Raw genomic sequence first — 24,813 nt, forward strand, 5'->3', positions numbered from 1 at the left:
ATTATTTTTCCGGTTATCTGGGAGTTCTTAATAGCTTTCTTGTTAGTTGTTATCTTAGAAACAGAGTCAAAGAGATAGTGTAGTTCAACACAAAACAGACGGAGGAACGCATGCTACTGCTGCTGCAGTCAGCCAACAATGATTGCTACTGCTGCCTGTGCCTGGCTACTGTGCTGAGCCGTCACTACTGCTGACGTCGCTCACAATGCACTTTTGCAGCCAGGCAGAAAGACTGTGTGTTGTGACTGAGTGTGTGACAGAGAAAATTGTTTTGTGTTATTTAGAGGGAAAATGCGTGCATTTTAGCATTTGAGTCAAAATTTGGTAAACCTAAATTTGTTGCTAGGTGCTTTTTGGAAAAAAAAGTTGCCAGGGTAGTCCGAAAAGTTGCTAAATCTAGCAACAAAACTGCTAAGTTGGCATCACTGGTTTCATTAGTAGATGATACATGACAACTATGCCGAATACGGAGTTTCGCAGCGCCACCAGATCGCTCTGGTTGCTCATTTAACACTCACCCTCTCCCTGCAGTCTCATCTGCAAGTACACCCCCCACCCACGACATAATGGACAATATCGTCTATCTGGGCATTCATAAAACTATTCTTTCACCACTAAAAAATCGTATTCCTTCATAGCAATAAGATAAACCCGACAATAGCCCTAAGATATGTCAATACAGCAGTGAAAACGCTGCTCACTGAATAACTAAATAAACGAGATAAAATTTGCAAAAATAATACCATGTCATTCTACAGTCAATATCTGGGACTAAATATTGAATAAATATACAACCTTACCATTGGTTTTACGCGTAGAGATGTCCCTTTTGAGACTGAGTGGTCATATATTGTCTTGGTCAATCCGTTTGTGAAATACGCGCATTTGTGACGCCTGGGTACCTTCAACAATAGCTGTCCGTAATACCACGTGTTGTTTACAGTGTTGTCGCCCTTTTTAGCACAGTCGGGCTTGATTGCCAATTCATTTCAGGGCTCCAGACTAACTTTTTACATTGGTTGCACTGGTGCGCCTAACGTTTTCATTTAGGTGCACCTGCACATAATTTAGATGCACCCAAAATTTTTCACTGCTCCTTTTGGCACCACAATAGTACATTTTAATCGTTACCTTTTTTGTAATTTCTTAACACATTATGTAGGTGATTGTAAACAGGAATAAAGGTGCAGATAAATGTTTTTTCTTTATTTAAATCAGCACCAAACAATAAATCATTTTAAAAAATAAACTTAAGTGCTCATGTTTAAAGTGCTTGACAAACTCAAATAAATAAATCAAACTCAAATAACTCAAACGAAAGTGTGCGCTGCTCCTGGAGGAGTACAGGGCGCGGTTTCACACGTGCACACTAGTGATGCGCAGATCGGCTCTGACGTCCTCCGAATCGCATCATCCATCCGAATTGCATCATCCATCCGCTACCCACCCGAACTAATTATTTTCTCCAATTTAGAGACCCCTAAGCCGGAGTATTAGGGCCACATTGAGGGGGAAAAAATCAGAGATTTTGAGAATAAGGTCGTAATATTACGAGAATAAAGTCGTAATTTAATGAGAATAATATAAAGTAGTAATTGTACGAGAAAAAAATCATAATACGTGAAAAATCGTAAACATTTTTAGGAAAAAAAACATAATTTTTAGAAAAATATATTACCAGCAACCAACAAAACGGGCGAGAGGACAGTAATGGTAGCCTGAGCCTGCAATTTCCTCCAAGTCCGTGTGGTTCTTTTTTCGGAATAGAAAAGTTTCTTGCACAATCTTTTCAAAGTCCTGTTACTTATGATATTATGGTGCTGATGTGCTAAAAGATTAAGTATCTCGTTATTTGTGAAACCTATACTAAAGTATAACTTCACACGATGCTCCACGTTCCTCATTTTAACGCAGGCGGCAGGCTGCTCTTCTGATGTTTCCCCACGTAGCCTAAAATTACGACTTTATTCTCGTAATATAATGACTTTATTCTCGTAAAATGACAACGTTATTCTCGTAATATTACGACCTTATTCTCGAAATCTCAGATTTTTTTCCCCCTCAATGTGGCCCTAATACCTGATCACACTTTACCATTATTTCCCATTATTTTGCAACTGTTGCATATGACATACCCAGCACTTGACTGTGCTGGGTACTAAATCGCTCCCACATGGAACTTTTCTGCCCTTCCTTTTTTTTTATTTTTAAATTCTCCTTTTTTAAATTTTCTCTCGGATCTTTTTTGCCTCCATTGCTGCTTAAGACAGATGGATGCCGCAATTGGCACAATGAGAGTCTGGTCTGCTAATTCGTGCCTGACGAGAAATGGAGCTTAAAATATGTTCACGTTTTTGAGAATGTAATTAATATTTTCCTCATTAATGATGTATTATTTCACCCACCCACACACCATCCGCTTTTAATCAGAATGTTAATTTTTATGACTCGGCCCGCCTGATCAGCGGATTAACTGCGGTGCCCGCGGATATAACTGCGATCCGCGCATCACTAATACACACATTCCTTATTTTTTTTCCCCACCCGCATTCAGCAAAGAAGAATATCACGGTTAGAGCCAATCAGAGGCAGAGTAGGTGCGGGTCTGGAGCCTTGCATTTATTCAGTAGGTGAGAGTATAAGCTTTTTAACAATGCATAACATGTCTAATTTTGCTTTTGGAATAGCGTTTTATAAGTCAGCATAACCGAAAATGTTTTCATCATCGCATTCACTTATGCATTCACTCTGTGGTAGCAGTAAAAGAAATGTCACCAATTTTTTGTAATTTCTTGGAAAATACTATTATTATTGAGGAATTCTGGGCATAGCTAAGCCATATATTTGCTGATAGACCTAGCTGACATCATTTTCTGTAGTAAGACAGAAGCGGATAGGACTTTGTCATTGATTTACTGTCTCTGTCTCTAGCTACTGAACACAGATAAATGGTAAATGGTAAATGGACTGCATTTATATAGTGCTTTTATCCAAAGCGCTTTATAAGATTTATCATTGCTATGTAAGTATTAGCCTACTGCTCAAAATGTTTCGGTTATATACGTTATTTTTGAAATTGAGTGTCTTTAAATAGGTTAGTGGTATTTTATAATGAGGATATTTTACACTGTAATGTAAGTGTTCGTTGGTAGTTTTTGTGATGCATTCAACAGTGATGACGTGAGAGTTGGAAGATTGCCAAAACGTGGTGGACGGTTGAAAATTGTTTTTGTGTCGTCCCACATGGAGTTACATTTGTGTCTTTATTATGAAATCAAACAGAATAGATTTGAGGGCAAACCTTTCCACACTGCAATCAAAAAATAGATTTAAGAGCAAAACTATCGACACTACAATCAAAAAATGTTTTCTTGCAAGTAAAATAAATTTGTGATTAAAAATGTATTAATGCGAATCAAACACTTTTGTTTGCAAATCCAAAAGTTTTGTTTGCAAATCCAAAAGTTTTGAACACAGTTTTTTGCGAATCCAAAAGTTTTGAATGCTGTTTTTTCCGAATCCAAAAGTTTTCGTGGGCGGGACCTACGCTGAAAGATGTAAGACACGTCTCTATTGGCCAGTCTCAATAGAGTCAAACACTGTATAGTTCCAGCGTTGAACCCCATTCATTTTCAGTGTTTCCGAGGCACGCTCGCTGGTAAGTTGATGAAATGACTGCATTTTTTGACATTTTAACGCATTAGCGGATCTCTCATCAATTTAGTCAATAGTGGTATTTTATGTAGTCAGTTTTAGTTAATGTTTATCGCAAGATAATAGCTTGTTAGATTCTAAATGCAGTTAGCTAACGTGAGCAACACTTCGCTACCATAACCAGTTGGTCTACATTTACCTCAAATTAATTGCAGTTATTGGTGTTCGTTGGCATACAAAGTTTATCTTTGGTTATTAGATTTATTGTTAAAATTATCAACACTTAGTTTCGACCGTAATAGTACATCTGATTACAATGAATGGTAGCTAGCTGAACTAGATAACATGGCTAGTTTGTATCTAGCAAGGTTGTTCCTTTGTTAATTCAGTCATTATACACATTGTTTCTTAGGGATGTATCAATGACAGGTGATAAGATCAGCAGAATAAATGTGGATTATCACAGTAAAAAGAAAGTATAACTGCAGGTAGCTAATTACTTCACATATTTTTCTGTTGAAGAGCTGACATGTGAAAGCATGGGAGACTAACTTTGATGACCTAGCAAGCCAGCTATCTATAAAGGATCCAAAAAGCAACAAGGTATATAATTGTTTTATATAGCATCCAAAACTTAATGCCAATACCACTTAAATAGTTGAAGATATTTGAAGATACAGTTAGACACTGAAACAATTTCTGCTTATATAATCCCTGTAGGATATGTGATATTTATACAAAAATACCAAGTTTGCCACAGAAATTTCTGAAACTGTGGTGGGTGAACTCTAAACCCCCTAAAATATTCAAATCAAATAAAGTTTTATTGTCACATACACAATCATACACAGTACAATGTATAGTGAAATTCTTAGGTGCCTAGCTCCAGAACGAAGCTAACAATTAGATAAATACAATATAATAAATGTGAATCTAACAATAGAATAGAAAATGAATCTAGCAATTAGATAAAATAAAATAGAATAAAGTAAAATAGAAAACTGGGGTGGTAAAAATCCAAATCCAAATCCTGAGGCGCCTATGAAAGCTCTTGGAGCAGCAGGACGCTTGCATGCTGTGGAATGGAAATGTTAGAGATGGAGAAGAGATACAAGATGTGTGCTGTTGTAGAGAGCATGCATGATCAACTCCATAACTCGCTATCTCCTTGTTTTGTTTTCTAGGATAAAATGATTACGTGCAGGAGCTGAATAATTTGGATATTTTATATTTCAACCACTATAATGACGTGTGTGTGTGTGTGTGTGTGTCCAGTCTGAGGTTTGTGAGCGGCAGTCGTGACAGTAAGGCCCGGATCTAGCACTACCAACAACAGGAGTGGAAGACCATGGGTGGGGGAACAGACTGGACCTTTACCCTCTCCCTGGACATATTATATAATAAAATGTTTTGTTGAATGCAATTGGTTGCCTTGTATATTCTGTACTATTGACGAAACTTCTTTCTTGGATTAAATTGAGCAGTTGCTGGCATGATTGATATTTAGATTAGATTCAACTTTATTGTCATTGCACAAGGTACAAGTACCGAGACAACGAAATGCAGTTTAGCATCTAACCAGAAGTGCAAAAGAAGCAGTAAGTGTTGTGCTGTGTAATGTACATATTTATAATATATAAACAGAATAAACAGTAAGGGTAGGTATGAATGTGCTAAAATAACAGCTCGAGGTATGATAAGAATACGATGTACACATTATAGTGTTTATTTCTGATCTATAGTGTGTACATCGTATTCTTATCATACCTCGAGCTGTGTGCATGTTTATGTGAATGTCTTAACATAAGATAACATTAGGATGTGAGTAATTATGACCATAGAAGCACGAGAAAAATATTAGTGCATACATACTGTAAATGAATACATTTACAGTATGTATTCATTAATATTTTTCTTAACTGTTCACTATGTTATGGGAACAGTACCCCTTCCCTCCAAAATTAAACACACAAAAACTGATTAAAGCTGTCTCTCCGCCACTCCCCAGAAATGCTATATATATTGAATTTAAGTGTCGTCAACGTAGTAAATTGTACTGTGGTCTGATGTTAGTAAATGAGAGGTAGTTTTGAAGTCCATGGAGAGGACAGAAAATCAATGTGCATGTTCCGTCTTAGTAATAGCAAGAATGTTATGTTTGAACTGGTGCATGTAGATTGCTTTTGTCTAACGAGTCTTTCTTGATATAATTGTGCCACCGTGTTAACACATTACTACGGTTGTGGCCGGGTCAGGCACTCTTCACGGTAAGAAGAAATTTTAGGGTAGCGCTTCCGATATTGCTTGTGTCGAAAGTGCTGCGACAGAAACAGCGATAGATTTACCCACTAGCCACATCTGTCCAAAATGTAAACAAGTCAGGCAGTTTTCACGGTCGGGAAAAATTTATGACAACGTAACATACCTATGACGAGTGAGTGACTAGCTAATTGAGCTAAGCTAGCAGCTACATGCTGACAAAATAATATGTATTTTTTAACCCATGACAACATCACAGATCGTTAAATAAAAGCAATCTACATGCACCAGTTCAAACATAACATTCTTGCTATTACTAAGACGGAAGTTATGTGTCAACATACCTGCGCATTGATGTTCTGTCTTCTCTGCTCCCGCTCTGTCTTCTCCATGGACTTCAAAACTCCCTCTCTCGTTTTCTAACTGTGGATGTTGCCAAGCTGTCACTCCGATTGAAACTGGCCAATAGAGAGACGTGTCTTACATCTTTCAACATAGGTCCCGCCCATGAAAACTTTTGGATTCGCAAAAAACAGCGTTCAAAACTTTTGAATTTGCAAAGAAAACTTTTTGATTCACATTAATAAATTTTTAATCACAAATTTATTTTAATTGCAATAAAACATTTTTTGATTGCAGTGTTGATGGTTTTGCTCTCACATCGATTTTGTTTGATTGCATAATAAAGACACAAAAGTAACTCCATAGTCCCATCCACATACAAGAAAACATACGAGAGTACAGGGTATAGGGTTAATTATTACACATTTAGATACTGTACTGCATTGTGTGACAATATTTTTGCATTATTTTAAATCTGATGTCAATGTTTCATCTTAAACCTTCATAAGGGGCTCATTTATATGCTTTATAATGGACAAAAGGATTTTATTCATTTTTGGAGAGATTTTGGATATGTTTCTGGACCCCTAGCTATTTTAGACCACTGTACTGACGGAAAGATTGTAATTCCCACTTGAAAATGATACAACAGTGAGTTTCTTCATTCAAATGGTTGATTTGTAATGAAATACATGATTATGTTATGATTTACCAAAATGCATAATTTAGACATTTTGGATAGATTTGGAAATCCACCGTTGCGTATCCACCCTTCGATTTGATGCACTTGTGGTCAAGGAGTTTTTGATCCAGGACATGTATAGTTTAACCTGTTGTATATTTGCAATCTCTCAGTATTTCATTGCAAACTAAAAAATTGATTTTAGATTTTTTTGCCTAGACAATTGCATTTGTGGCACTTTAGTTTATATTCATTTGTACCATTTACAATACAAGTTAGTTGAAGTCTCTGTGTTGCTCACATCTGGAGTTATAAAGATTTAAATAGGGTACTCCCTAAATGGGCATGGGTTGGTCAGGTTTGGCATGTGCGCAAAGGGGTTAAGGTGATCAGACATATTCCCGCATAATCCAATCAGGATGTGCAATAATATTATTACATATAAAATAACAGGACAGTAGACACTCAGTAGGCAGTTGATATATTTGGTGTCAAGAAATAACTGAGGCACTCTTCTTAGAAGTTCTTGTTAAGTTTTAAAATGTCTTTTATTAATATTTTGGCACATCATCGGGAAATATTAAGGGAACCTACATGTTTCTCACTGTAATTATGACCGCAAACAACATGAGAGAGGCAGTTGGGCTAATGACCTTTTTCTGCCTAATTTTAACATTCATTATCAAGGCTCACCAAAATATTCCATAATCTTCAGCTTAATCATAGTTGTTTTAATATAGTTTTGGACATAAACTGTTTCTTTTATGTGAAGGTTATGCGACTGATTTAATACTGAGTAATATGAATTAAACTGAATAATATATTCAATTTATATAATTCAAATTAAAACACTGTTATAAATAAACTGCCTTTAATAATGCAATGATTATGAATGAATAAATTATGCAATCATGACATACGTGTCCATTGCAAAGGAGTGACACCTTTAACCATGCCCCTATTTCGCAATTTTAACATTTACTATAAGCCAATACTGTGAAACCAGGAGCCACTTGATAAACCAAATGCCACACCTAGACTCAGCTCTAGACATTTTGCTAGCTTTCTTGTGCATGAAATAATGATGCAACAACGCACAGTTGGCTACTTATAAAAAAAGGTGAAATTCCTACACGGATCACCCAATAAGGATGCTCAAATTAAAGCTGACAGTCTGTACTTTAACCTCGTATTCTTTGTTTCATTTCAAATCCAGTGTTCTTGAGTAGAGCAAAAACAACAAAATTGTCACTTACCGAATACTTACGGAACACACTGCATACGATGCCTTCGGATAGTATTCAGGCTCCTTCACTTTCTTCCACAATTTTGTTATGTTGCAGCCATATTATCAAATGGATTAAATTAATTTTCATTCTCATCAATCTACACACATGATGACAAAGCAAAAATAGCTTTTTAGAATATTTAGCAAATTTTAAGAAGGGTAAACTGAGGCCATAAAGGGATTCACATGGCGAACAACAATGGTGAAATGGGTGTACCTAATAATATGGTCTCTTAGTGTGTGTGTGTGTGTGTGTGTATATATATATATATATATATATATATACACACTCACCGGCCACTTCATTAGGTGACAGGAGTGGCACCCGGCATGGTCTTCTGCTGCTGTAGCCCATCTGCTTCAGGGTTTGACATGTTTTGTGTTCAGAGGTGCTCTTCTGCATACCTCAGTTGTAACAAGTGGTTATTTGAGTTACTGTTGCCTTTCTATCAGTTCGAACCAGTCTGGCCATTCTCCTCTGACCTCTGCCATCAACAAGGCATTTTCGCCCAGAGAACTGCCGCTCACTGGATATTTTCTCTTTTTCGGACCATTCTCTGTAAACCCTAGAGATGCTTATATGTGAAAATCCCAGTAGATCAGCAGTTTCTGAAATACTCAAACCAGCCCGTCTGGTACCAACAACCATGCCACGTTCAAAGTCACTTAAATCACCTTTCTTCCCCATTTTGATGCTTGGTTTGAACTTCAGCAGATCGTCTTGACCATGTCTACATGCCTAAATGAATTGAGTTGCTGCCACGTGATTGGCTGATTAGATATTTGCGAGCAGATATTTGCAAGCAGTTGAATAGGTGTACCTATTGAAGTGGCCGGTGAGTGTATATACACACACACAGTGAGCTCCATAATGTTTGGGGCAACGACTTTTTTGTTGATTTGGCTCTGTACTCCACAATTTTAGATTTGTATTCAAACAATTCACATGCGGTTAAAGTTCAGATTCTCAGCTGTTTATCAAGGAGTATTAGTTTATACACTTTGGTTTCACCATGTAGACATTACAACACTTTTTATACACCGTCCCCCCATTTCAGGGCACCACAAATGGCTTCAGAGGTGATTCTGATTCGCAGGTGTGTTCAGTTGTTTCTTTAGTGCAGGTATAAGAGCTTTCAGTATCTAGTCTTGATTATAGGCTTTTGATTGCCTTTGGAGTCTGTTATCTGAAGCCAGTTGAACATGCATTTCATGTTCAACTGACTTTAGGCAACTAGCTTCTGGAATAAGCAAGAGCTGAAGATGGTTGCAGTACTGTCCTGGCAGAGCATCACCACGGATGATACTCAGTACCTGGTGATGTATGGGTCACTAACTTCAATTAGTCAGTGCATGCAAAAGGTATGGGAAGTACTATGTACTTCTTTCATTTACATGAATTGATACATTCATCTACTTGAGTCACATGCAAAATTCGGTATTACCGGTCCTAAGGAGGAACCGGACTTGTGGAAGTCCACAATTTGTTTTCTGAGGTCTTGGCTGAGTTGCTTGGATTTTCCCATGGTATCAAGGGCAAAAAGGCAGTGGCTCTAAAGGTAGGCCCTGAAATACAGCCACAGGTGCCAATTAACTCCAAATTAACTCCTAATTGTGACAACTGACCAATCAGAAGCTTCTAAAAAGTCATTTACATCAATTTCTGGAATCGTCCAGACTGTTTAAAGTGATAGTCAACTTGGTGCATGTAAACTTCTGACCCACTGGAATTCTGATATAGTGAATTAAATCTGAAATAAATCTGTCTCTAATCAATTTTTTAAGAATTACCTGTGATGTGAACAAACTAGATGCCCTAATTGAATTGCCAAATGAAATGTATGCTAACATGACTTGTTCAGAGATGTGAAAAACTGAGTTTGAATATCTTTAGCCTAGGTATATGTCAATTTTTGGCCTCAACTGTAGCACCACCCTGTCATTTAACCCTTTGGGGTCTGAGGGTAAAATGAGGCACACTGGTGACTGTGCCATGCTCTGACATTTGTGTACATTTCATCAACTTTATATGCTGTAATTCCAAAGTGTTTCATATCTCTGTTTTCAGCACAAACTCAGCTACAATAATATGGCAGCAGTAAGTAGGTCATAATCATATGTGGATTGCAAATTGCTCTAAAACACAAACTGTAAACAGTAGTTTTGAACATGCACAGGAATGTTGTAATAAAACACACTAAACAATTGTAACTAAGATTTTTGGTCACTGAAATGTGTTCATCAAGGTCTTGGGTATTAAAAGATGACAAAATATTTTAGCAAATCCAATGAGAAATATAAAATAAATTGCTAAAGGTTAGTGTTGTGACAACTCTTTTTCAACACCAGGTGAGAATGGGAGGGCAAATGGCCTTTCTGTAATGAATATGCATTGGGTAGGAGGACCTGCCAGCTAAGTAGGCTATTCACACATGGCCGCATGCCTCCCCACCACTAAGACAAAGACTCAGTGAGCCATTTAGAAGACAGAAACAGACACCTTTTGATTTTCAGAACATTTATTGAAGCAAACTATACGCATGGAAGATGAGATGAGACTGGTGTACTCTTGCAACGCTTACGTGGCCTCTTAGCTAGTGGTGAACTAGGCCGTGTTTCCTGATCAGCATCTCTGTAAATATGATAAAAACAAAATTGTTAGGAAATGTGACATCAAATCAAACTTTATTTATATAGCACATTTCCTTCCAACAGGTGAAAATTAAATGTGCTTTACAAAAAAGGGGCAAACCACTAACTAATGAAAACAAAACTTAGGAAATGTGACATGGTTACATCATATACAAACAAAGAACCACCGGCGGAGCTCTCGACCCCAGAGGGTTAATCGGACTGATTCTTTGGGGTTGCTTTCAAGATTGAATTATCAATGGACACTCCCAAGTTTCATCACCTCTTGTCAAACTGTTTGGGATTTATTAGCTTTTTGGTAAGCTAATTCATTGGCTTACTCTGGACATGTTTTTAGCATAGTGACATTTCTTATGCTGGGATTTTAGATATGTGAGTAGATGGTTTATTCCAAGTTTTGTGCAAATTGGTCAAAGCATCTAGGAAGAGATGAAGTTTTTCAAAAAATTCTAAATGGTGCAAAATCTAACCTCGCAAACGTTTTTGAGGTAGTGATTATTTTGTTCTATGAGAGGAGAGGAATCTAGCTAAAAAAATTAGGTCAAAGGATTCGGCAATTATAACCTGTCAAAGGTTTTCAACTATTTGCTGTAGTGCCACCAAGTGGCCAATCAAGGCCATAATTGCTCAATTACCATTTGGAGTACCACTCGATCAATGTGCCCAGTTTGGTCAAAACCGACAAAAATAACAGCGGAAGAAAAAAAGAATAAATATTGTTGCATGCAGCGATGCGCAAGGTCCGAGCAGACTTTTAATCCTAAGTTTAGTCATACCCGTTCCTTGCAAGGTTGTGTATGCAGGTTTTTGTTGTCGCCAATTATACTGGACACCTTAGCTAATTACCTGAATATGTTAAATTCAGGTTAAACTGTTGATTAGACAACAATACGTTTTTTTTCATTTGGGACACAGGATCAGTCTTCAACTATTTGATTTACTAAATAAATCACTGTTAAAATTAAACAATTAAGAGCGTAAATTGGCATCAAATACAGGAACAGATATGGTCCTCCTTGCCCACCCCTGATCAACATCATACAAATATAGTTTTGCTGAGACCCATGTGCGCTACTAATCCGTACAGTTTTCGAGTATATAAACCAAGTCTAGAATTAAAGTAAATAGCATAATTTCTGCATCCGAGAAAAATGCAATTCAACATGCAGGCATCATTTTTCATATAGACAATATCTTTATCAAACTTTTAATGAGAACAGTGCTCTCAAAATTTATGGAACTTTCATGCAAATAAATCACTATAGGAGATGCTGTATAAGTGTTTTTCATTTTATTTAAATAGTGAATATATCACAAGTGCAGTGCTAAGGGTCCAAAACAAAGCCTTGTTCTTTGTGAGCAGAGGAATGCAATGTCATTGGGCTCATGTTCATATGAAAATGTGGTCACAAGTTATGGCTGTTTAAATATTTAAAATTCAATGAATTGCTATAGCACCACAAAGTGGCAAATAACCTGGTTGAATCCTTTTCTTCTTTTCAGGTTCGACACAAAATTATCTATTGTTTCTACATTTTTTAACCTATCAACACCGTTCAGATTTTGTTTTATTTAGACTGATGTGTCCAACAAATGAATAAAAGTTTCCATCCTATAAAACAAGTCTAGATTTAATTAATGAAATTTGAATAATATTTGCATAAAAATGAAAATGTAATTTAACATATGGGGGTAGTACCATCAACCCCTGGGCAAAACCACTGCTGTTTTTTGCGCCTTACTTGCACACCCCATGTCCATGCTTCCGTGAGTGTCGTCGTTTTATATAAGCCAATCGAGGACTGAGATGGCAGGTATGCCATCATTAACTTCTGTACCTTCTGATCTCATGTAAACACAGAATTCACCAAAAACTTTGCACGTCCACACAACCAATCCCCAAACTTGGCTTATTTTGCATTATTTTTTTCTCCTCCTTTTTTCAGCTGATTACATCATCACAAATATTCCACCACTGTCAATAATTTCCTCATTGGACATTTTGCTACGACTGGCAGTGAGAACATCTCATCTTGAAATGAACCAATTGCAGGACATTTGAAACACAGGCAAAAGGATGTTGCAAAAACTTTGTAGTAGCCATTTTGGTTTTATGTGGAAGCAAGCTTGCTTGCTAACTAATAATTGCCACAAACGGACATGTACAAATAATATGAAAACCTTGTCTGTATGCGTGTCTCCCTCTCTCTAGGTATTATCATCTTATGATTCATACATTTTTATATGCATTATTGTTATCAGTTATTCATAACAAACCCAGTACAAAAAGAAATGACATCTCCACATTTTCAGTGTAAAAAATGTGAAGTTACTCTTGCGTACAAAGCACTGTCTAGTCCAATCTAGGCTATGTTACCCTGGGGGGGAAAAAAGGTTTTGTTCTAAATACAGTATATGTCCCCAACTACTCCCTGGCTCTTTAATGTAAATTAATTTGATCCAATGTATTTTTTTTTTAATGTTATAAAAATCTAATTTGTCATTGAAGTTTATAACGTTGTTAAAGATGCTCTGTATGCAATTGTGGAGTCTTAATTATAATGTAGAATTTTCTGTTAAGTCTTTAATATACAGAACAAACAGAACTTTACATTACATTTCTTAGGCAGACGCTTTTATCCAAAGCAACGTACAATAAGTGCATATCGAAGGTCATTAGAACAACTTCAAAACACAGGTCCGATAAGGTACAATACTCATTATGAAACAGTTATCCATAGCCATGAACAAATTGAGTCCCATTCACACAGCAAGCATAGGCTAGGTAAGTCTATCTAGGAGGCATAACGACAAGCCACAGCATCAAGATAACGATAACAACAAAGTGCTACAGGAACAAATTAGAAGTGATAAGAATGATCCTAGATTTGAGTTCCCTATAGAGTACTGAGTTAGTCCAGGTACAGTCTGAAGAGATGCGTCTTCAGACCACGGTGGATGATGGGACATGACTGTGTGGTTTGTAAAGGAATGGGGGGGGTTCATTCCACCACTGGGTAGCTTGGGTGGGGAAGCTCCGGGGTTCGGACAAGCAAGAACCATTCACCCGTATAGCAGGGAGTGCAAGTCGCCCTGCTGCAGTGGTCGAGATGGTGTGTAGGGTTGAATCAAGTCCTGTAGGTAGGTGAGGGCTGTCCTGTTGGCGGCAGTGAAGGCCAGGGTCAGGACTTTGAACATGATCCTAACGGTGGCCGGTATCCAGTGGATTGACGTCAGCAGGGGAGTGACGTGAGAACTTGTGAGGAAGGCTTTACCTGACAGTTAAATCAACAAAGTAATCCAAGAAGATTTAAGCAAAATCCAGAAGTGGGAATAAACCTCTCAAATTGAATTCAGTATAGTATATTCAGTATCATACGTGGGAAACAAAAACATAAGGTGGGACTACTTTATTGGAGGAACAAAATTGGAATGTGCTCAATTTGAAGAAGACTTTGGAGTAATAGTTCAAAGCCTTTCAGGTTTTAGGCTGTGTTGTAGCAGTTAAAAAGGCCAACAGGATGCTGGGATATATAGCCAAAGGTATTGAGTATGAATCGAAGGAAGTTATACTTATGTCATGCAATACATTTGTTAGACCACACTTGGAGTATTGTGTGTAGTTCTGGGAATCATTACAAGAAAGATATACAGGGAGTGGGCTGAAGAGGAGAGTAGACTGAGAAAAGTGATCAACCCACGCATGTGTACTCGTATGAACGAGGGAGGGAATCCGTTGGATATTTAACTACATTTATGCTTGTGGTAAGGAAAGGAGGCTATTTCCTCTGTTTTATTTATAATCAGTCCTGTTAGTATGTTTTGGAGGTTCTACCCACAATGACACTTGTGCAATTGATCCTTTTATATATACCTCCCCCCTCCCCCCACCCACATCCGGTTTCTACATAGCTAAGCCATTGTCCAAGAAAACCACATGACTCAGTAGATGAGATGAGAGGATTGGTCATGACGGCAACTGTCCCTGAAAAAAAAAAACGTATCTATGTAAATTACCGTGTGCGTGCGTACATAAGTGCGTGTCCATGCACGTGCTTGTGCGATTAGGCCTGGCTCGAAGTTGGCTTTCCAATTGATCCCAAAGGTGTTGGGTGGGGTTGAGGTCAGGGCTCTGTGCAGGCCGGTCAAGTTCTTCCACACCGTTCTCGACAAAACAGTTTACACATGGTCCTACAGTTAAGCCCAAAATTATACCCATGCCAAATTTTGAGTTATAGTGAATTTTTATTTGATGAATAGGTTTCTTCTGGCTGGAAATGACATAAGAAGGTGACAAAAGACGGTATGACATTGTGTTAGAGATATTAATGAAAAATGTTACCTTTCTATGTTTTTTTACATTTTTACAAAAAATGCCACGTCCAAAATTATTCATACCCTTTGAAATTGTCGCAAATTCTTGAGGAAATGCAAGCTTCTATACAATTCCAAATGGTCCTGGTAATTTCTACCATGTTCTAGAGCAGTAATTATCAACTGGCGGCCCGCGGGCCACATCCTTCCCATCCGGCCCGCAGAATATTAATGAATTCAGAAAATGTGAGGAGGAAAAAAATCAGTTTCGATATTTAGTATATCTAGCATTTTTTTTCTTTCTATATTGAAGCAACCCCAAAAACAACTACACAACCCGATGCAGGAGTCAGGCCTACCTTAATTGAATTGTAACCATGCACTGCATTCAGCAGGGCACTCTTCCATCACATGTACTGATAATTTGCCAGCATCCCTTTAAATAGGAATTTGGTAAGATTACAACCCTCTGCATGCACAGTTCATTCTCCCATCATGTGTGCAGCCCACATTACTGCCAACACTACCGCACTGTCTGAGCCAAAGGACTACATGTATTGATTATATTACTGGAGTGAATATATTTTATATGATATTTCAGTTAACCAGCAGATAATAGCCTAATGCAAAGTACACAGTTCATACCTTGTTAACACCTTCTGCTAGCTAGCTGTTACCATGTGATGTAGCTTGATTGAGCATGTTAATTGAGTTTTAATTAATCTATTTTCATTCATTCTTTATTGTAAAACATTTACTTTATAAATGAGTTGTTCACTTTAAACCCTAAGGCCTATTCTGACAGCGGTATTAATTCAGTTTATCGTTTAGTTTATATTCACCAATGAAAATAATACATTTTGTCATGTTTTTGTTTACAAAAGTGAGTTGTTGTTTTGTTATGTTTTGTTTTCATCATGGAATAAGGGATCGTAACGAATATTTTTTGTTGACTAAATTAACGCTATGTGATAAGTAGGCTATTTTTATCGCTGTGAAGCGGCATGGAGACGTTGTCTAAATATTGGTAATTTTGGACAAGCAGTTAGCTTCTCCTCAAAACTTTCTGTCTTTGGTCACGTAGTGTGCTGCCGACGTTACTTAGCACTACTCATGGTATACTGCTCGTCACTAGAACTACGGGGTCAACTGACCCCTTGTGCAGTAAAATGGAATGTATTTTGTTAATGTTTATTCCACATGTCTGTCATTCCTTGACTTTTTCTAAAAACTCGCGCTTCAACTGTCTATGTAAATAGAATTCACTCGGAAGACTGTTTTTAGGGTTTTTTTTAGGTGTTAACCTCTTAGCGCACAGCCCCTAGTGGTGGGCACGCCCGCGTGCCTAAATTACTAAACTCAAACATTCGGTGCTACTGCAACCAAAGTGTGAGATGAAAACAGAAACGCGTTGTTTCCGTTTCATTAGTAGACGATACATGACAACTATGCCGAAAACGGAGTTTCGCAGCCCCACCATTGTCGCTCCCGTCGTTCATTTAACACACACCCCCTCCCTGCAGTCTCATCTAAAAAACACCCCCCACCCTTGACATAATGGACAATATTGTCTATGTTGGCATTCATAAAAATATTCTTTCACCACTAAAAAATCGTATTCCGTCATAGCAACAAGATAAACCCGACAATAGCCCTAAGATATGCCTATACAGCAGTGAAAACGCTGCTCACTGAATAACGAAATAAACGAGAAAAAGTTTTTAAAAATGATACCATGTCATTCTACAGTCAATATCTGGGACTAAATATTGAATAAATATAAAACCTTACTGTTGGTTTTACGTGTAGAGATGTCCCTTTTGAGGCTGTGTGGTCGTATATTGTCTTGGACAATCCGTTTGGGAAATATAGGCGCATCTGTGACGCCTGGGTATCTTCCAAAATAGCTGTGCGTAACACCACACCTGTTGTTTACGGCGTCGTCGCCCTTTTTAGTACAGTCTGACTAGATTTACAATTCATTTATTCGGTAGGCGAGAGTATAAGCTTTCTAACGATGTATAACATGTCTAATTCTGCTTTCGGAATAGCGTTTTATAGGTCAGCGTAACATTCACTTACGCAATCACACTCTGTTAGCAGACAAATACGATGCACCTAACGAAACATGTTCAAGGATATTTCGTAATTTCTTGGAAAATACTATTATTATTGAGGACTTCTGAACATAGCTAAGCCATATGTTTGCTGATAGACCTAGCTGACATCGTTTTCTGGAGCAAAACAGAAGCGAATAGAACAATATAATTGATATTGTCTCTCTGTCTCTATCTACTGAACATAGAGGAGATTTCACCATTGCTATGTAAGTATTATCGTTCAAAATATTTTGGTTATATACGTTCTTTTTGAAATTGAGTATTTTTAAATAGGTTAGTGGTGTTATATAATGTAAATATTTCACACTGTAATGTAAGCGTTAGACGGAAGTGTAATAGTTTTGTGAAGCATGCAACAGTGATGACGTCAGAGCTGGAACATTGCCAAAACGTGGTGGACGGGTGAAAATTGTTTTCATGTTGTCTCATCCCCATACAATAAAACATACGAGAGTACAGAGTATAGAAATACACACGAGTTAATTATTACACATTTAGGTACTGTACCGCATTGTGTGACAATGTTTTTGCATTATTTTTTTAATCTGATAGCAATGTTTCATCTTAAACCCTCATAAGGGGCTCATTTATATGCTTTATAATGGACAAAAACATTTTATTCAATTTTGGAGAGATTTTGGATATGTTTCTGGACACCTAGCTATTTTAGACCACTGTACTGACTGAAAGCTTGTAATTCCCATTTGAAAATTATGCAACAGTGATTTTCTTGAGTCAAAACAGTTGATTTGTAGTGAAATACATGGATATGTTATGATTTACAGCAATGCATAATTTAGACATTTTGGATAGATTTGGAGATGCTGGGTACACTGCTTAGTTTTTGCTTCATACATCTATAGTAGTTCTACATATCCACCCTTAGATTTTATGAACTTGTGGTCAAGAAGTTTTTGACCTAGCACATGTATAGTTTAACCTCCTGCATATATTCAATCTCGCAGTATTTCATTGCGAACTTAAAAAGTGAAAATTTATTTTGGATTTTTTGTCAAAACAATTGCATTTGTGGCACTTTATTTCTTCCAAAATTATGAATATAAACTAATCTGTGTTAGTATTGTAAATTGTACAAATGTCTTGCTTCATTTAAGCCATTTTTCAAGTCTCTGTGGTGTTCACGTCTGGAGTTATAAAGCTTTAAATAGGGTACCCCCTAAATGGGCAAGGACTGGCAAAATTTGGCTTGTGCCTTAAGAGGTTAAGAGAAAAGTCTTTTTTTTTGGAGGGGGGTCATAGGGAATGTTTGCAATTATGTCTGCATATGACATGGTAAATGCAGCCTGAGCAAATAGGGCTATATTTCCATTTTATTCCCATTATTTCCCGTTAATTCCCTTTATTTCCCATTAATTCACGTTAATTCCCATAGAAAGTTTCCAACTTGAATATTCCTGGAATTTTGCAACCCTAATCAGGACTGCATTCTGCAATTATATTACCTGAATTACAGATTTTAACCATCACTCAATAGTGAACTGCCTCCTTAGCGGAGGTCTGCGCTCTACTGAGAGCATTTTCTAGTTGTAGTTAATAATGTAGTTATTATTATGGATTCCCCATGTTTTTAGGAGTCTGTTCACACTGATATAGGCTAATAAAAATATAAATTTTGTAAGAAAGTGAAAAATTAAACAATAATAGGCTAATTAGGCCTAAATAAATTTAAATTGTTATTTTAAAGTACGGCCCTCGCAGTGTCTACTTAGAAAAATTCTGGCCCTTGGACAAATGTATTTGATAACCCCTGTTCTAGAGCATTCTAATCAACTATAAATTGAGAACAGCTGATGCAGTTGTTCTCTAGTCAGTTTCTAGTCAATTGCAAGTCATGGCTAAAACCAAAGAGCTTAGTGAGGACTTCCGGTTGCGCATTGTGGCTGCTCACAAGAAGGGGAAAGGCTACAAAGCTATATCCAAGTGTTTTCCAGTGCCAGTGGCCACAGTGCAAAGCATCATCAAAAAGTACAAGGAGTTCCACACTGTGAGAAATCTCAAAGGGTATGGTAGGAAGCCAAAAGTGACCCCTGTGCTGGCAAGAATGGTAGTGCGAGAGGCCAAGAAGAATCCAAGGATCACCACCAAGGCCATCCCGAAGAATCTGAGCAATTCTGGTACCAACATCTCAAGGCAAACATTCCAGCGGACACTGCACAAGGCTGGCCTCCATGGACGCCGACCAAGGAGGACTCCACTTCACCAAGACAGGCACACAAAAGCTTGCCTAGCCTTCGCAAAATCTCACCTGGACAAAGAAGAAAGCTTTTGGTCATCAATTCTGTGGTCGAACGAGACGAAAATGGAGTTGTTTGGACACAGGGACGTGGCTTTCGTTTGGCAAAAGAAAAGAGAAGCATTAAACCCCAAGAATACCATCCCCATGGTGGGGGGAATGTAATGCTTTGGAGGTGTTTTTCAACCAATGGGCCAGGCAACTTTGTCAAAGTAAACAGCATCATGAGAAAAGAGGACTACACAGAAAACAATATCAACATTTTTGAGTGACCCAGCAAGAGTCCAGACCTGAATCCCATCGAGAATCTGTTGAGGGAACTAAAGACCAGAGTGATGGCAAGGAAGCCTTCCAACCTCAAGGACCTGGAGATCTTCGCAAAAGAGGAGTGGTCCAAAATTCAGGTGGAGACGTGCAGAAAGCTTGTTGGCAATTATAAGAACCGTTTGACTGCTGTGATAGCAAATAAAGGCTTTGCCATTGATTACTGTGAAAGGGTATGAATAAATTTGGACATGGAATGTTCTGTCAAAATGTTTTATAAAAAGACAAACATAAAAATAGGTCATATTTTTCACAATGTCTTAACGTCTTGTCACCTTCTTATGTCATTTCCAGCCAGAAGACACCTGTTCGTCAAATAAAAGTTCACTATAACTCAAAATTTGGCATGGGTATGAATAATTTTGGGCTTCACTGTATGTGGACCTCTATATATTGGAAAGCAGAAATGTTCCAACATCCAATATAAAGCCTTCCCAGTAGAGTGGAGGTTGTTATTGCTGCAAAGGGAGGACCAACTCCATATTATTTGCTATAATTTTTAATAAATTTTTCATTTTCTAGATGTTGGATGTCAGGTGTCCACAAATATTTGGGCATGTAGTGTGGTCTTACAGTTGCACTCTTAGGCTACACTTCCACCATCACGTGTAAGCAGTTTGGACAGGTATGTGTACCAAGCATAGAAATACTCATTACAATTAATATTACATAATTTAACCATTACAAATGCCAACCCTGTCCCCACTCTCACACACACACTCAACACTACACCCCTGTGCACGTATTTCCTCCTCGGTTTTGTGTTCTCCTTTCTCTTACCATCCCTGTTTGTTTTTGTCATTTTTTGTTTTTCACCATAGTACATAAATCTAATATTGCTAAACAATATGCCATGTATGTATATACTGCATGGGTACATGTATACCTTTAAAATATGTACAGTGTGTACATCTATGTGTATATGTGTTATGTTAACCTAGCTAAAATGCTGAAATGTCATAAAATGTGTTTTTATATTTTATCAATAGTTTAATTAACTAGCATCCTAGCAGTAGCATTAGTCGTTACCATGTTGGCTAGTCAGTGAATCCTGTTATGGTTGTAAGCTTTTTGCTTCATTAGCTTTACTTCTATGGGACATGGGCATATGTACATCAATATATACTACATTGCCATTGCCATTGATCTCATTCCAAAACCATGGGCATAAATATGGAGTTGGTACCCCCTTTGCACTCCACCCTTCTGGGAAGGCTTTCCACTAGATTTTGGAACATGGCTGCAGGGATTCTCTTCTTTTCAGCCACAAGAGCATTAGTGAGGTCAGGCACTGATGTTGGGTGATAAGGCCTGGCTTGCAGTCGGGATTCCAATTCATCCCAAAGGTGTCAGCCAACGCTTGACATTGCACATGGTGATCTGGTTTGTGTGCGGCTGCTCGGCGATGATAATCCGTTTCCAGAAGGTTCTGGTGCTGACGTTGCTTCGAGATGCAGTCTGCAGGGATTAAAGTTCTCCGTCGCTATGATGGATTTCCGTCAATTTTATTCCAGAGAGGCCATTATAGCCTATATTTCTTGTTAGGCCATAATATTCTCGGATGCCTAATCCGTCTTTTGACTAGAATGCTGATAACGTAGGCTTGGCTCCCCATGTCCATTTCAGATAGGCTATGGCTGTAGGCTATAATGTTACAATGTTCTTTTAATAGTGCTATTTTATTTACATTAGCCTACTTATGAATTTTGCCATACGATTGTCTACTATCAGTTCCTTATGTTGTAATGGAGACGGATCGGGTAATGGAGCCCTATAGGCTAGCCTGCTGGAAGACTGGGCCTTCTCTTAGGCTACTAATTAAAGCCACAAACTGAAAATCATACACTTCCTTTCTTGACAATATAACAATAATATGTATAATAACAAAACGATCGGAAACGATAATATAGCCCCACAGTGTATTGAAGTAGACTAATCAATTAATCATGTCTCGGCGGACGCGCACACATTCAACTTTAGTCTACACGCAATATTTATAGATATCACTCTTTCTGGCCCGAAGAGAATTGAACCAGATTTTCCCATCAGAGCAGTAGGCTGTGCTATTTTCCCACTACTATAACACAAGCAATTCTGGTCTTTCAATATGACACCTGGCTTGGATGCTGAGTGATGTGACACAACTCTCAAGCCTCGATAGGGACATTAAAGTGACTCATGATGGGCCCTTTTCTTGTTTTTTGCCAAATTGGTTGACGTTGAAGATGTAGATTTACGTATCTTATACAATACTAATGACTCTAAACTATTGGCTAGTGGCTACAAGTTGGCATATTATACATGTGATGATTGGATGCTCACTTTGCTGTAGATCCATGCCTCACCTTGAAATTAAAGCAGGTGCTGCAGTTAATTTTCCAAATCGCGTAGCTAGCCATTTCTGTCAACGTTAGCTAGCATAGTCTCTTTGCTAGCTGTTAACTAAATTATAGCTGAGGTGCCTAACATTATCCCTTTACTAGGATATTTTTAGTAGGGCAAACTCTCATGTCCAGCTAGCAAGATAACTGTGTAACTAATTTGATTTGTTGTAACTTCAAATTTTTGATGTCTTAGACGAGGCTACTGTATGCTATTGTATGCCCATCGTGGGAAGTAGCCTATATTTTGCTTTTGTTAGTTGTCTGATGTAAAACAGCTATTTTGAAACCTCGATATCACTAACCCCAGTTTAATGTTCAATATCTAATTACAACAGCTGCGGGTATCAAGATCAACCTGTCTCTTGACAACATGAGCAAGACCTTTTACTTTTTTATATTTTTATTAGGGCTGTCAATCGATTAAAATATTTAATGGCAAATTAATCACATTTTTTATCTGTTCAAAATGTACCTTAAAGGGATATTTTTCAAGTGTTTAATATTCTTATCAACATATGCTTGCTTTATGCAAATGTATGTTTATTTATTATTGGAAATAGTACTCACAACAATGTAGCGTGTCCAACTTTACGCTTATAAAGGTTCACTAAAAACATCCCGTTTTTTTAAGCATTAGCACAACACAATGGACCTCAATGCATCGCAACAACAGACACATTGTACAACACGTACATTGGTCAGCTAAATTTTTCCATTACTCAAAGATCATTCCCTGGATCCCTCGCACTTCTAAAGCAAATCACACAAGGTAATTGTGTCCAACCTCACATGGGGAAAATAAAGGCTCACAAAACATCCCCTTTTACTATGTGGGATCAAAACAGGATGATACAAAATAAAACAAACAATAAATAGGCTAAAGTGAGCAGGAAACAGTGGAAAGGGAGTATAATACAGAACTAGGACTTGAACTAAGATATTGCAGTTAGGCTATACTTCCATTTCTTTGGATACAACAGGTAGGCTATACTTCTATTTCTTTGCACCAAGCCCGTTGCTTAAACAGACAAGCCTGTTTATCTTGTTGGACGACAGGGCAGCTCGCTTCCTCTGAAAAATATGCACAGACAATGAAAAACTGCGTTCACGCTGTTTTACTTGGGAAAACATGGATTCCCACAGAAAACGCTGTTTTATTTTATTGTTAAGGAGTATATTAAACCAGTAAATAGAGTGAAACCACAAAACTAGTTAGGCTGTAGTAGTACTGAAATGTAAATATGGTATCACTGTCAGGTGTTTCATTATATCATTTGCAGCATTTATTTCTGAGCAAAATAATGTTTCCTAGCTATGCTGGCTAACGAAAAAAGTTTCTGATGGATATTGTAACTTAAAAAATTTCACATATTAAAAAATATAAAAATTTCGCTTTTTTTTTTTTGCAAAATATTGAATATGCTGCCCCAGGGTTAAATGGGCACCTCTGCTTTGGCATTGTTCAGAAATCGGTCTTTTTCACCCAGCGTTCTATAGTGTTATTGCAACACATCAGCTTCCAGCTGTGTAGAATGCTGGTGATAACAGTTTAGGATGCTGATCAGCTGTTTATAATAAAACCAGCACAGTAATGGGTAACTGTATATTTGGCATGACAGAGTTAGAACACAGAGTCAGAACACCTACTTTATTAAATAAAGGACATGGGGTGTGCAAACAGTTTAAAACTAAAATGGACAGCTTGTCAAGCTGGTAATGGTCTATCCATGGATTCTAACACCTTTTTCCTGTTTCAAATTGTATCAGGTCAGTGAACTTGTGGATAAATCTTCAAATCCTCAGGTTGGTTTTTTAAATTACTGTTTTCATTTTAGATTTTGAACATTTTTACTTGTTGTCTGCCTATTGTTTTATTTAATTTTTTTCATTTCAGATTTTGTCATTGTGTCCAGAAATCAAATGGCATTTCATTGGGCACCTACAGAAGAATAATGTCAACAAACTATTGGGTGAGTTCCTCACATCCCTTTTCATCTTCCCCTCCCAAGAATTTTGGACCATATAATGGAAACTTTTAATTCATAATTACAATTGTATATCCTTAACCCCTTCGCGCAAAAGCCCAATCTGCCCAATACTTGCCCATTCAGGGGGTACCTTATTTAAAGCTCTTTAACTCCAGATGTGAGCATCACAGAGAATTGACAAATGGCTTAAATGAAGCAGGACACAGTTGCACCATTTACAATACTAACTTAGTTTAGATTAGTTTATATTCATAATGTTGTAAAGTGCCACAAATGCAATTGTCTAGGCAAAAAATCTAAAATGAATTTGCTCTTTATAGTTTACGTTGTTAAACTGCATTTTTATGAGACTGATATAACGAATTAACCAAGTAACATAGAGTAGTGTGTCACTAACCAATAACACAAACTAACCTTCGTTAAATGGTAGTACTGCCAAGCTCTTATGTTTAGCCATTGCAAAATCATAATTTCCTCGTATAATCTTATATTATGCAAGTTATTGTTTTCAATTAGCCTATTACCATCACATTATAATGATCAATAAATGTA

General features: G+C 37.4%; 1 protein-coding gene across 5 annotated transcripts in view; it reads left to right on the top strand.

Annotated features, from left to right (window-relative positions):
- plpbp (pyridoxal phosphate binding protein) overlaps positions 1-24,813 on the top strand; it is a 181,811-nt gene that overhangs the window by 38,590 nt on the left and 118,408 nt on the right. For all 5 annotated transcript variants that reach the window (XR_010323757.1, XM_064296262.1, XM_064296263.1 and 2 more), the window contains 2 exons: positions 24,041-24,076; positions 24,168-24,243. Coding sequence is in view for 4 of the 5 variants with exons in the window: in XM_064296262.1 (XP_064152332.1) it covers positions 24,041-24,076; positions 24,168-24,243 (112 nt within the window). In the remaining variant the exon portion in view is untranslated. The remainder of the gene's footprint in view (positions 1-24,040; positions 24,077-24,167; positions 24,244-24,813) is intronic.

Source organism: Anguilla rostrata, chromosome 10, assembly GCF_018555375.3.
Source record: "Anguilla rostrata isolate EN2019 chromosome 10, ASM1855537v3, whole genome shotgun sequence".
In the NCBI taxonomy this organism is placed as follows: Eukaryota; Metazoa; Chordata; class Actinopteri; order Anguilliformes; family Anguillidae; genus Anguilla; species Anguilla rostrata.